The sequence below is a fragment of the Balaenoptera ricei genome, chromosome 14 (genome assembly GCF_028023285.1).
Source record: "Balaenoptera ricei isolate mBalRic1 chromosome 14, mBalRic1.hap2, whole genome shotgun sequence".
Lineage (NCBI taxonomy): Eukaryota > Metazoa > Chordata > Mammalia > Artiodactyla > Balaenopteridae > Balaenoptera > Balaenoptera ricei.
Genome location: NC_082652.1, coordinates 89,762,807 through 89,777,041, shown reverse-complemented (window position 1 = coordinate 89,777,041; position 14,235 = coordinate 89,762,807). Strand labels below are relative to the sequence as shown.

Below are 14,235 nucleotides of genomic sequence, written 5' to 3'. Positions count from 1 at the left end.
CGGTTTTCTCTCCCGCTACCAGTTCATGAACGGAGGCCTCAACCCCTAACCAGGTAACTCTGTTAGGCAGGTTGGTCGGGGAGCTGCAACTCCGACGTCAAGGCCAGGTCTGAGTTTCTAAGCAAACCGTGGAGGGATGCCTTCTAGACAGTCACCCCTTGGTGCTCAGCCTCTAATCCTCTTCTGCCGTCTTCATGTCCAAGCGCGGGGGCGTGTGGTGGTCTTTCTTCTGGTGTCTGGAGGCTCGTGTCTCCGTTCCATTTCTCTTGGGGTACCGTGGGCCTGAAGGCTGGTCCTCTTCCACAGTGAGAGAGTGAGCTGGGGAAGGAGCGGGTAGTGGGAGCCGGCAGCTGCTTTCCAAAAGGAACTTCAGCTTAACTCCAAGGATAATGGCTCACTTCACAAAGCGAGTGATCCAGTTTGTCAGAAATATCCACGTGCTGTCGTGATGCTTTGTTAAATCCCTCTTTCTTTTATCATGAGCTGGTCCCAGCTTTGCACCCATCGTCCCAGTTAGATTACCAGGTGGAGGGATAATGCTAAGGACCGTTTGCATTCTTGAGGACTGTCTTTTTCCTTGTAGGTATTCTCCATTTATAGATATAAAAAGTCAGGCATAATATGCCTTCTAGCAAACCAGATGTCTGTGTTTAAGCATAGAAAAGGATTCTGTTACTTACCAGCTCAACTAATTAAGGTATATTTTTTCCCCTGAATCTCCAGGACTATGTCCTCTGTCCATCCTGGGGTCCGCTAACCCTACTTACCCTGGTTTCAGAAGCAGGGCCCCCTCCCTTGGTATTATGGCAATAGTTGGTTCTTGAAAATAGCTGTAATGCTAGACATATCACAAGCCTCGTGACAAAATGGTGACAATGCCTGCAAAATTTCTATTATGTAGGAGAGAAAGACAGGAATTTAAAATAGGAAGCTTGAACTTTACATTAATTTGCCACTAAAAGTAGTGAAAAGTACTAAAAGTAGTCTTTATATATAATGCTCTTTTAGTGGAAGCGGAATGATTGTTATATGATGAATCTTTTATTACTTTGAAAGTTGAGTGAACTTTTTGTTGAAATGATGTAATTAGAATGCCTGTAATTATGTCTGGCATAGGAGTCTGCACCTCATCCTGTGATTTGGTGAGATGTAAGTTCTTTTTGGTAAAGAAAAGTCAGCTCCTAAGAATGATTATGGTCTACATAGGTGGTTATTTTTAATGTCTCAGTGCAGAAGAATTAGTTTTTAACAAGGAATCACACAAAATGTGTGATATGTGTAAACCTTTTTCACACAAAATGTGAATTTGTATAAATAAATACCTTAAACTGTAAGAAATATAGCAGAAAGCGTATCAAGTTGGCTTAATTTCTACTTGGTCTAATTTCTTTGATTTATCAGATATTAAAAATCAGGCCCAGAAAGTAGGTTTTTAAAATACCAAACTTAATTCAAAGCAATCAGATGAAGTTTGTCACTTGAAAAAAGGCGGTTTTAAGCTAAATGTCATCTTACTAATTGTATCAGCTAAATGTGTACTTAACTTTGTAGACGTACAGAGCTTGTTGCCGAAATCTTGGCTTCTATACACCGGTGCCGAATAGAAATACAGAGACAGAAAGGAAAGAAATACAGAGAGGAAAGAAAAAAAGTGGCTTTATTTCTCTGCCAGGCAAAGAGGGAACACGGGGGGCTAGTGCCTCCGAAAACTGTGACCCCCTTCCAGAGGGTAGTGAGAAGTTTTATAGTAATGGTTTAAAGAGGGCGTGATCAGCTCGTGGACATTGTTCTGATTGGTTGGTGGTGAGGTAAGTGGGAGTCGGCATCATCAACCTGGTTCCAACTGGTCTGGGGTCTCGGTGGGTGCTTGTGTTAATGGTTAACTTCTCCCACCTGGAGGACGTTTTAGCATCTGCAGAACGGCTCAAAGATGTGTGTATCCATTGATGGGGCACCAGGACCTTGCCCCAAGGCTGAACTATTGTTTTTCTTGACTTTTTCTCCCTTGTCTTGTATCCCCTCCCTTCCCTAATTAACAACTGTTTGAATATGCCCGTTGGAACTCAGGGAAGGTCATGGAGGCTGGATGAAGGCTATTTCCTATAATCAAAGAAATGGGGGGCACAGAAAGGCTTTGTGTCCAGGAGCCCCACAGGGCCCTGCTTGGGATCAAGCTCCATGAGCACACGCATGGAACTTACTGATTGTTAATTGTGTGGCCCTTAAAAATGTGCAGTTAGTTTATTTTATGGAGAAATGGAGATGTGCTTTCAATGGTACCAAAATCCAAACTGATAAGATGTAGAGTAACTATAGTAACACGGTGGAAGGAGCTCTGGAGGACAGTCAGGAGGGGAGGGTCCTGGGGCTCTTGACCTCTAGCTTGGGACCTTGAAGAAGTCACTGTTGGCTGCCTCGTTAGAGACTTAGTCTCCTGCTCTGGAAATGAGGGACTCAGGAGATCTATTTTAATTATGGAAAAGCAAAACAGCAACAAGTAGGCTGTACTTTTCAAACAGATAGGAGCCAGTGGGCAGGGGGCACCTTCCTGACGTGGAAAATTAATGTAACAGCTTTGGGGGAAAATGTTAAATAACTGGTGAGTCATATAATACATTTTTATGATAAGACAAACACTGATGTTATCCAGTAGAATGCAATATTTGCATTAATTTTTAGTATTAAATAAGAGACTTCAAAGAAGTTTTATGCTTTCTGCAGGCTGTGCTCCAAGATTTCGGGGGGCCTGGTACCCAGAATGCTGTGGAGGCCTTTGAAAACCACGGCTCCAGCCTAAAGGATGGTGCTGTGAAACTGTGCTCCCAAGCCTTCTTGTGTGTGGGCTCTCAGTTTTAAAGCAACAAAAACCCCACAATTCATTACATTTTCAGTATATTAAGAAACATTAGAAAGTACATGGTGTTCTGTCCCTTCAGTCTTCCAGCCCCCATTTAAAAACTACCACCTGTAATTCCATAATCTTGTGAATCAGATGTATTACCGGTTAATACCTTGTTATCTTTCCTCGAAGATCGCTTTTCTTTGTATGTATGTGTTTACATTTTCCCTTAAGAGAGAAATACAAAAATAAGATTATGTAGTATATACTGATATAACCTTTTTCAGTTGATATTATTAATTTAGCAGATATTTATTGAATGCCTTCTGCATGCTGGGCATGTTGTGGGTGCCGAGGAATCAGCAGGGAACAAAACTGGTGCAAAAGACCTGCCAGCATGGTGCTTACACCCCAATGACAGCAAACAAGGTAGACAAGCAAAATGTGTGGTGTCGGATGGCGGTAGGTGCTGGGGGGCATCGTGTGTGTGTGTGTGTGTGTGTGTGTGTGTGTGCGCGCGTGCGCGATATGGATTGGAGTTTTTAGAGAGCGTGGCTAGAAGATCTCAGGGAGACGGTGACATTTGAATGGCGGCCTGTATCCAGGAGGTGAGGGAACTGGCCGTGCAGACATCTGGGAGATGCCACGAACTTGTTTTTGTGCAAACACTTCCACCTGTATTGAAACTGTCCCTTTTTATTGGCTGAACGTGGCTCACTTTACGGAGGTCGTGGGGTTTAACCGATGTCTATACGGTATCTAGTACTTTTCCCAGTGCAGACAGCTTTGAGATGGACATTCCTGAGTGAAGTCTTTGGGCTCATTTTTTTGCCTTGGGTTATATTTCTAGAGATCCTTGGCTTAAAAAAACATGTGCCTTTTAAGGACTTGGCTCTCCATAGTGTCTCCACCAATTTTTGGTCCCATCAGTGAAGGAGAATGCCTGTTTGTCTGCAGCAGAGCTGCCCTTGTCCTTATCATTTATTTGGTCTTTGCCAACTTGCTAGATTGAAACTGATCGATATTGATTTGCTTTTCTTCAGTTCCCTTGGAAAGGTTTAGGGTAATAGTTTTGATTTTTTTTTTTGCATCTTTTGATTGAGGAAATACATAATGGCAAAAAGCTGTTATCAATTTACTAATGCTTCTAGACAAATTTATATTTGATCAACCACGGCAGTGTTCATTTAAGTTAAAAAATAGTGTATCAGGGAGAGTCGTTCCTCAGTCTTCATCAGTGTGTGTCCAGACTCTTAGACTTCTCGGCACGACCCTTCACACTTGAAGGGGTCTAAGGGTCACCACCTGGGAACTCTGGGTAGATATTGTTATTATTTGATGGAGGGGTAAAAGAAATTCCTTTTATTTAAAGCTTAAGTGTCAGAAACCTTTGTCTCCTGCAGATATTTTCGTTGAATCTGTAACACAGGTCATATGGAGTTTGCAGGATTAGTTAACCACTTAAAATAAGGAATGCTTTTAACTCATTTTAAAATACTTAAAAAAACTGTGTATCATGTTGGATAGTGCCCCCATCTCCCCCCGCAAAGTCATGTCCACCCAGAACCTCAGGATGTGACTTTATTTGGAAATAAGGTCTCTGCAGATGTAATTAGTTAAGATGAGGTCCTGCTGGATTAGGGTGGGTCCTAAATTGAATGTGACTGCTGTTCTATAGGAAGACACCCAGACACACACGCACAGAGGGAAGACGGCCTTGTAAGGAGGGAGCACAGATTGGAGTTAAGTTAGCTTAGCTGCCACGAGCTAAGAAACACCGAGGATTGTCAGCAGCCGTCGGAAGCTGGAAGAGGCAAGGAAGGATTCTGTCCTATAGTCTTGGGAGGGAGCATGGCCCTCCCAGCACCTTGATTTTGGGCATTTGGCCCCTAGGTCTGTGAGACAATAAGCCACCTAGTTTAAGGTACTTTGTTAAGACAGCCCTAGGAAATTAATACAATTAGGAAATTGTATTTTACCTCTGATTACTGTTAGAGCCAGGTCAATGGACTTAAAGCTTTTCTACTGTGGAAATCTTTGCTGAAACAACACAGAAGTATAAAATTACAGCACAGGTGGAATTCTCTGGTCAAAGGGGGAGAGGGCATTGCAAAGCTCTCCCAATTAGCATTTCTCCTTGCCCTTTCCCTGCTGCTCTGCATTTGGCTAGGAAGTCAGATAAGATGAAGAGCACCTTGAGTGCCTTTTGCTGAAGCTGGGATGGAGAGGCGTGGGTAGCAGCAGGATCTGGAATGGTTTACTGTATTCAGCCTCTCCTGGGTTGAGGTGCCAGCGTGCAGAGGATATCTCATGTTTATTGAGGGCTTACTGTGTGCCAGCCATTATGCTTGTTTCTGAAGAGAAAAATCTGTTAAGGGAAGAGAAGCTCATTTTCTGGCTGCTCAGAGTCACCTGGGGAATCGTCAGGCGACTTGAGCGCTTGCTGACGCGTACGTCTTGGCGTGTCCACCCCCGTGGCAGGCACCGGGCTACTCCGAATCCATGGGTGATGCACTCCCCGTGCCGTCTAAGAGCAGGTTATGCTTGGGGTCGAAGGCCACCCTCTGTTCAGATCTGCCCGTGTGGATTTCGTTCTTCCACTTCCAGAGAGACTGTTGCCCTTACTTCCAAGTTCTTAGGCCCCCCTCCATTTGCCCCCAATCATTGCCCATATCCTTTTTGAGTGATAGTCTAAATATATCCAGGAAGTCATCTTGGTGGGAAAAATGGGGCGGGGGAGTGGTTAAACCCTTGGTGAACAAAGGACATCCTCAGAGCCGTAGCGCTGGTGAACTAAGCATACAGAATTCGCGCACTCTAGATTTTAGTCATTTCTGAAATAGCATGCTGGCCGGGAGGTGGGTTCAGTTACTGGTGTGTGTATTGGGGAGGGGGTAAAGAGGCAGCTTCCAGATCTTCCCAAGAGAAGTCGTGTGTCCACCAGGAGCGCTCTCTGTGGACTGCTGCCTAGAAGTGGGAAACTGAGCTTGGTGACTCTCTGGGCATTTCAGCTCCCTGCCCAGCTGCTGTTGAGTACTGCTGGTCTTGAGGACTGATTTTAATAAAAATTTGTTTTAGGAGCTTCTGAAAAGGACTAACTGCATAAAATGTTAGATCTCATTAAGTCTTAAAAGCCATTGACTGTAAGATTCACTATTATTTTACGTTTATTATTTACCACTAAAATAAAAAGAATGCCAATTAAAACGTGTTCCTTTGAATGTGAGATGCAAAGGGTAAGCGAGTTTGAGGATGAGCGTTTGGTCCTCCTGTGGCTGTGACTGCCAGAGCTGGAACCAGCCGTTATTCCTCAAAGATCGGCAAACTCGGAGACTGTGGTGGCAGCTCTGGTTCACAAATTTACATTTTTTTACTCTATGGATGTTATCTTTATTAGGCTTCTGTTGTGTTATTGGCACTGGACAGCGGATGCATTTTATCTTTTCCCTTTTTATTTCCACTCAGTACACTTTATAGCAGCTCTTTGATATGCTGACAGCCTGTAATAAAAACACGTCAGTCAGAGTAAGTCCAGTTTTCAGGCTTGCTCAGGACACTGAATGTCTCACCATCCTCCCTCCTCCCCTCCCTCCCTCCCTCCCTCCCTTGCTGTAGATGAAGTTTCATAGTGAGTGGTCTTTGGAGTTTATGAATCCTTTATGTTTTGTAGAGGGGAATGGACATGCGCCTTTGTAATTTGTATTTGCCATGTTTGTTTTCAGATCCGGGCGAGGTGTCAGGCTGGCCGCGGGCTGTGCTGCTCTGAGTCACTGTGGCCGCCTGGATGAGCTCTGCGGGAAATCCTGCACCGGCTGCTCTGTGTCTCTGGACGGGTAAGGAGCAGAGGTGCTCTGCCGCTCCGCGGGGCTGGATATACCGGGTTGCTCTTTTGAGCTCTCTAAGAATAGAACTGTGTCGGAAGAATGCACAACACGGAGAGTATGATTATGAGTCATCAGGCTCTCATTATTAGACTAGTTTCATGAAGCTGAACTTCTAAAAGTGACAAGTAAATTTAATTGTCCTTTTTAAAAAAGGTTCTTCAGAATTATTCACTTCCCATTTGATAAAGACCCTTGAAAAAGGAGAAAGAAGATGAAAGTGTGTTCTTCTGAAAGCTTACGAGATCTCTGACTTTTTTAGCTTTCAGGATTTGGGGAGCCCCTTTTGCTACGGCAGGTTCTGTACTGTGACCCTCAGCAGAAAGATCTGTAGAAACTTTTTAAAAAAATTTATTATTTGAGATTGATGCTGAAATGCTTGTGGATTCGCACTGTACTAATGTTTCTGGAGCACCAGCTGTATGCTCAGTGTCGTGAGGAGTCCTGGAAGCTTGGCGCTGCTGTAGCGTCTTACAGTGGAGGGCGGGGGGTGCACCTGGTCTGCACATTTCCAATGTAAATTGCCCGACTTCAAGTTTTGGGCTTTTAACACCATGTCATAACTAGCTCAGGTAACAGTATACATACTTTCCCTATGATTTTGAAAAGAAAGAAAAAGACAAAAAAAGATGTACTTAAGGACACTGATTGAAACGTTGTGTACTCTGGGAATAGACTCCGTCGTAGGATAACCTGAGAGGAGAAGCAGGGCAAATACGCATCCAGCTTTCAGGAGAATGCAGGTGGCGCGCCGCTCACACGTGTCCTCACAAGGCTTACGGTCTTGTGGGGGGGACACAGGTTAAAACAAGGAATGGATTATACATTGGGGTACGTGCCATCAAGAAAACAAATGGACTCCACAGTCCAGATTAGTGGGCTAGGATGGTCAGGAAAGACTTTGCTGAGGAGCTGACATTGAAGCTGAGAACTGAAAACAGGTGAAAGGGCTTGGAGAAGAGCATCCAGAGGGGAAGCCAGGTGGGCAGAGAGGGGCCTGGACCTGCTGCAAGAGCAGGGGCGGTGGGCAAGGGGGAGGGGCCCGGGGGCCGTGGGGAGGAGTCTGGACCTTATTCACAGTGTGGGATTTTTTTTTTTAATAAATTTATTCTTTTTTTTTTTTACTTATTTATTTATGGCTGTGTTGGGTCTTCGTTTCTGTGCGAGGGCTTTCTCTAGTTGCGGCAGGCGGGGGCCACTCTTCATCGTGGTGCACGGGCCTCTCACTATCACGGCTTCTCTTGTTGCGGAGCACAAGCTCCAGACGCGCAGGCTCAGTAATTGTGGCTCACGGGCCCAGTCCCTCCGCGGCATGTGGGATCTTCCCAGACCAGGGCTCGAACCCGTGTGCCCTGCATTGGCAGGCGGACTCTCAACCACTGCGCCACCAGGGAAGCCCTATTCTTTTATTCATTTTATTTTTGGCTGCATTGGGTATTCGTTGCTGTGCGTGGGCTTTCTCTAGTTGCGGCGAGCAGGGGCTACTCTTTGTTGAGGTGCACGGGCTTCTCATTGTGGTGGCTTCTCTTGTTGCAGAGCACGGGCTCTAGGCACGCGGGCTCAGTAGTTGTGGCTCGCAGGCTCAGCAGTTGTGGCTCACGGGCTCTAGAGCGCAGGCTCAGTAGTTGTGGCTTGCGGGCTCAGTAGTTGTGGCTTGCAGGCTCTAGAGCGCAGGCTCAATAGTTGTGGCTTGCGGGCTCAGTAGTTCTGGCTCACGGGCTCAGTAGTTGTGGCTCGCGGCGTCTAGAGCGCAGGCTCAGTAGTCATGGCTCATGGGCTTAGTTGCTCCACGGCATGTGGCATCTTCCTAGACCAGGGCTCGATCCTGTGTCCCCTGCACTGGAAGGTGGATTCTTAACCACTGCGCCACCAGGGAAGTCCACGATGTGGGATTTTAAGCACGGAGGTGTGATGCCATTTGACTTCTCACGTTACCTTGTTTACTTGTTTACCTGTCTCCCTTGTCTAGGAGGAGGGGAGATGGAGAGACACTGGCCAAGTTGAGGTACATCTGGGGCATAAGTGACATGACTCGTTTATGAACCAGACGTGAGGCGGGAATCCTAGACTGTTGGCTTGAGCGGTGTGTCCGTGTGTCCGTGGAGGTGCTGCCTGTGGGGTTGGAAAGTGCTGGGGGTGGGAGGCAGAGTGACAGCCGGGCGCTGGACGCAGGCAGGGAGGATGCTGGTGGCGCCGGGGAGAGTGTGGAGGCGGCAGTGGAGGGGCCTCAGGACTGAGCTCAGAGGGCCCAGGAAGTTTCGAACCACCGGGGAGCAGGAAAGACCAGCGAGGTCCCAGAAAGGGAGGGGGGTGGCGTGTGACCCGGGAGAGGAGCTGGCTGCGAGAACAGGGGTGGCTGGTTCAGCGCGGCTGGGCGCGGGGCCGCGGCGGGAGGCCGCCTGGCAGGGCAGCGTCTGCAGCTGCTCCAGGCCAGTGGCGGGCCATGGGCTGGACTTCATTTCGCGTGTAGTGTTTGCATATTTCACACCAAATGTAGAAAGCCAAAAGGAAGTGGGAGGCAAGGTAGTGGAGGCTGCAGGTGTGTCCAGAAGCTTGGCAGTGAGAGGAGATGGGGGACGAGGAGAGCACTGTCTCAGGGTGCTGGGTCTTCGGAGGCTGATGTGGCTGATGGAGAAGAGCAGCGGCCAGAGGGGAGGCAGGGCTGGAAGGGCTGGGTCCCTGGACACACACGGGCCTGGGCACCTGAGCGTGGGGCCGCATGCGGCTCTGCAGGGCTTGGGCTTTCTCTGTGGGAACAGAGAGCAAGAACAGCGTGAGTGGGGATTGCAGAGGCTCCTCGCTGTGGACCATGAATTCCCACACACTGCGAACGAGCGCGCACAGGTTAAATTTTCTCGGGGAGGTTTTCCTGGACTGTCCTGCCCCTCACCTTCCTCTGTCCCTTTCTCTCCCCCGTCCCCTGCCCTAGCCGGTGTGATGTGAAGTAACTAGAATCCAACAGAAGGTAACGCAGGATGGGTGTGAACTTGGATTGCACCAGCTTTGAGGAAACCTTATGAACAATGGTTGAGAACATCTTTGATCTCGACTGTTTTAACATGAAATGGAAGTTTTCTTCGTTTGCCGGAAGTACCTAGACAGGACCCTCCCATCCCTTATTATGTTAGTCTGGTGGACAGGAGAGTAAAGGCTGTCTAATGCCCATCTTGAATGGGATTTTAGTCCAATTAAATAATTCTTACAGTTGCTGGATACCTTTCTGAGATGTTTTCTTGAAGCCCAATTCTGTGTTTTAGAAAAAACTTAAACTGATTTTAAAAATAATAACTGAATTTTTGTGAAATCAAAATATAAAAACTATATGCACTGGATAATTTAAATGGTCACGAAATGTGTTTTCTTGCACCTTTGCTATCTCTAGCATTAGAGACCTTTTCTCACGAAAAGCATCTAATTTACTGACTCTGAATATACAGAATTTCATTGGAGGGTAGGGATTTAACTAATATCTAAGCATGGCTACATGATTAATCTTTCAGAAAGCCTCTGCTTAAATATCTCAGAAAGTTTCGAGCAGGGGTGGCACTTGCACAGTAACACGTTGTATCAAGTATGTCTTGTTTTAATCGTCTTTTCTTCCAGGATCCACTTCATTCTGTCTCAGTATTATCAGAATTTTAGGATTGACTGTTTCCCTATGAAACGTTTGTTAACCTGGTTTTCATCATAATTAAAAAATTTAAAACAGTTAAAATCACAGGTGGAGAGAATGGGCAAACTGTTTTAAATTGGTCGGTGGAAAAAAAAAAAAAATAAACTGGTCGAAGGGTTTTACACTCCCTATCCTGTATCCCTAGACACGCCCTCCCCCCCCCACCCGCCACCAAGTACAATCTCCTGTAGCTGCTTTTTCATTTTTCCTTTCGCCTGAGGTTCAAAAGTGCCCATTCCTGACTTCCTAACACCAGTCATGCTTTCTAGGCATTTCAGATTCTTACAGTGTTTTGTAAAATTCTAAGATCATAGAAATAGATGGAAGATTAAGGATGCATCTCAACATCGTATTTATTTAGGCAGATGAATGAAATGAAAAGGACACTTCAGAGAACTTTCTGGGGCCTGGCGTCTCCTTGAAGCCCCAGACGAAGCATCACAGGCGTGAAGTCTTGCGCGAGGAGGGTGCAGGGGCGTCGCCTGGGCTGGGGGAGAACAAGTTGACATATCCTATTCTGCTCGTATGTCTTGGAAGCGGGGGTGGTTGTGTTTTTCTCATTAATCCGGCAGACCTCGTTTCACTGCGCTTCACTTGATCGTGCTCTGCAGATACTGCGTTTTTTACCAGCTGGTTTGTGGCCTCCCTGTGTCAGCACGTCTGTCAGCGCCAGTTCCTGACAGCATGTGCTCACCTCTTGTCTCTGTGTCACATTTTGGTAATTCTCACAATATTTCCAACTTTTTTTATTATCACTATATTATGGCAATCTGTGATCAGTGATGTTTGATGTTACTGCTATGATTCACTGAAAGCTCAGATGATGGTTAGCATTTTTTAGCAATAAAGTATTTTTCTAATTAAAGTATGTACATTGTTTTCTTAGGCATAATGCTGTGCACACTTAATAGACTACAGTGTGGTGTAAGCATAGCTTTTATATGCACCAGGAAATCAAAAAATTCCTGTGACTTGCTCTATTGTGGTGGGTCTAGAACCAAACCCACCTGCAGTAATATCTGAGGTCTGCCTATAGCCAAGAATGCATCCTCTGTCTTTCATTTCCATTTTCAGTGTGAAAACCTGATTAAAAATACCAAGGAAATTAGCTATTTGTACCTTTGGGTCTCTGCATTGGTTTAAGTCATGAGAATTGTAATAAGCAGAGCGTATCAATCGAGAAATGATTGAAAATGAGGGTGCAGTGTGCCTCTTGTACAGGAAGCGTGTGTTTGTTGCCTTCCATTTGGAGATGCATGGCCAGTTGTTTTCTGGATGTTTCTCTGATTCCTCCCTCTCTCAGTTTGCCTTCAGAAATCCTGCTGAAGATCTTGTCCTACTTGGATGCGGTGGCCCTGCTGTGCGCCGGATGTGTGAACAGGCGCTTTTATCACCTGGCCAATGACAAGTAAGGAGAAAACCAAACCTCTCTGTCGTGTTTGATGGTGTTTTGATGGAAGTCGTGAAAACTAGTAGGAGCTTTTTAACCATTTTTTAGAATTTAAAAGAATTTCAAGAGTAGTTTTATACATGAGTAGGAATATGTCTAATGTGTGATATTCTCAAAGGTCTGCATTTCTCTGCATCTCTTTGCGTGAACTGAAGAAGATGAAGCTTGTTGCTGGTGTAACTGTTGGAGAAAGTGGCTTTTGGTCTGCTGTCCCCGAGGCAGGCAGACGTACCCACAGTCTGCGGCGGCACTGCGGAGCCTGCCCCTGGCTAACCCCAGCCCGGGCCTTGCAGGGCAGATCCTAAGGAAGACAAGGCAGGGGCTCCCTTAGGTGTGTGTGGGGAGAACCGAAACTTGCCAGCCGTGGAACTTGCTTGGTGGGGAAGCGTAAAGCGGGCGGGATAGGAGAGAACATGCGCTCAGGGAGCCTTTGCCCTGGAAGCAGGAGGCCAGTGGGGCGCCCCTGGGCTAGCGGAGATCTGTGAAAAGAGGGATGAAACCCCTTCTTTTGTTTTGTCGCTTTGATCTTTGTCTGCAGCTCAGAAGTTTATCTTGGGGGCGAGACAGTGGAATCCTGCAAACTTCTGGTGAGGTTTGTGGTGTCTTGGCTTTGAGGTCCCTCTGTCCTTGAACATCGAAAGATCAGACAGATACTGATCCCACACGGAACCCCCGTATCAACCAGGGAAAAGAGCAAGATAAGGGGGAATGCGGATTTCACTGGTGGTTTCATAGGGTGAGGAAACGGAGAGTAACAGATGGAGGGCTGTGATATTGTTGAATCTTGGAACGCAGTGAGCAGGAAACGTCTGTACAGTGGTTCTCAGATGCCGGTCCATGGAATGGCTGCATTAGAAAACCTGGGAGAGTTCAAATAAATATTTGGATCCCTGATGTGTAGATTTCTGCAGATTTTAACTCTATGTTCAAGAATCTGTGTTAAAAATTTCTCCAGGTCGTATAATGAGCACCAAGTTCTCATAATGAGAAGGGGACGTGTATTATTCTCTGGTTGGGCAGGGCGGTTTTCTTATCTCTTAATTTAAAAAGATATTTCCTGTATTAGAGAATACACGTCTGTGTCAGTATACGTGCATAGTGTCAATTCCTGAAATAGTTCTAGAATGAATGTAGGGCAAGTTTTGTGTGTCTTTTCCTTAAAGACCCTTAGTAAGAGATGAAGACATTCACTAAAGCAAAGTGCAGTGAGGCATTTTTCAAGGAAGGGGTCAACTAAATGTTGAAAACTGTAGCTTTTTTGCAGGTTCTTACCTTACTCAAGGATAGAACTCAGACTATTTAGATAAACTAATAAATTATAAGTTTCTTAGTCTCTATATCGCCTCTATCCAAGACCCACACGGGGCAGGCACCAGGCCTCTCAGCGCATTTGTGGGCTCAGCTCTAGTGAGAGTCTTTGCATACTTGCCCATCCCACTTTCTTGGAAGTAGCTGTCCTCTAAAAAGCTGAGCTTCTTAGGAAGTTACCCTTAATAAAGTTTGTTTCCTTTTTTGGAGGAGAATCTTAATTGTGTCAGTTGAATTGTATTTTTTTTAAAATTTATTTATTTTATTTATTTTTGGCTGCATTCAGTCTTCATTGCTGCACGTGGGCTTTCTCTAGTTGCGGAGAGCCGGGGCTACTCTTCGTTGCTGTGCGTGGGCTTCTCATTGCTGTGGCTTCTCCTGTTGCAGAGCCCGTGCTCTATAGCACGTGGGCTTCAGTAGTGTGGCACACGGGTTTATTTGCTCTGCGGCATGTGGGATCTTCCCAGACCAGGGCTCAAACCCGTGTCCCCTGCACTGGCAAGCAGATTCTTAACCACTGCGCTACCAGGGAAGTCCCTGAATTGTATTTTTAAGAGTGTGCTTTCATAGCCAGACTTCATAAAAGGTTGTATTAACAACTGGATAGGTAAACGATGAATGTTTCTAAAAAGTTAACGGTACTTTCTAAGCATTGTCTGAGGAGAGGGCAGGAGCCCTGCTATAGCCAATTACACTGCTGACTTTTGGGAGACACGCTGCAAGGGTGGGGTCTCCCTGGCGCCCTGCTGTTCCGGTGGCGCTGCCTCCCTGCCCTGCGTAGGGCAGCCCTTGGCCTGAGCATCAGTCTCTGCGTGGGGTAACAGGGAGGCCTACATCGGGCTGGAGCTGGATCCTCACATGGGGGGTTATTTTCCAGCCCTCTGGAAAACACTTTATCAAAACATTAAATTGGCCCTATGTCCTGAACAACCTGACTGAAGTTTTTCTGTGCTTGACTGATAGTCAGATTAGACAAATATGCTCTTGTCCTTAAATCTGCTTTAGCTTTTTAACAAGGTGGAGCATTTTGTGATCAAGAAATGAATGTATTTGGGTTTGGCGACTGTCAAAAGCATCCTAAACT

General features: G+C 46.1%; 1 protein-coding gene across 1 annotated transcript in view; it reads left to right on the top strand.

Moving 5' to 3' along the window:
* FBXO15 (F-box protein 15) overlaps positions 1-14,235 on the top strand; it is a 43,657-nt gene that overhangs the window by 633 nt on the left and 28,789 nt on the right. The window contains exons 2-3 of the mRNA XM_059893819.1: positions 6,562-6,672; positions 11,697-11,801. Coding sequence (XP_059749802.1) covers positions 6,562-6,672; positions 11,697-11,801 — 216 coding nt within the window. The remainder of the gene's footprint in view (positions 1-6,561; positions 6,673-11,696; positions 11,802-14,235) is intronic.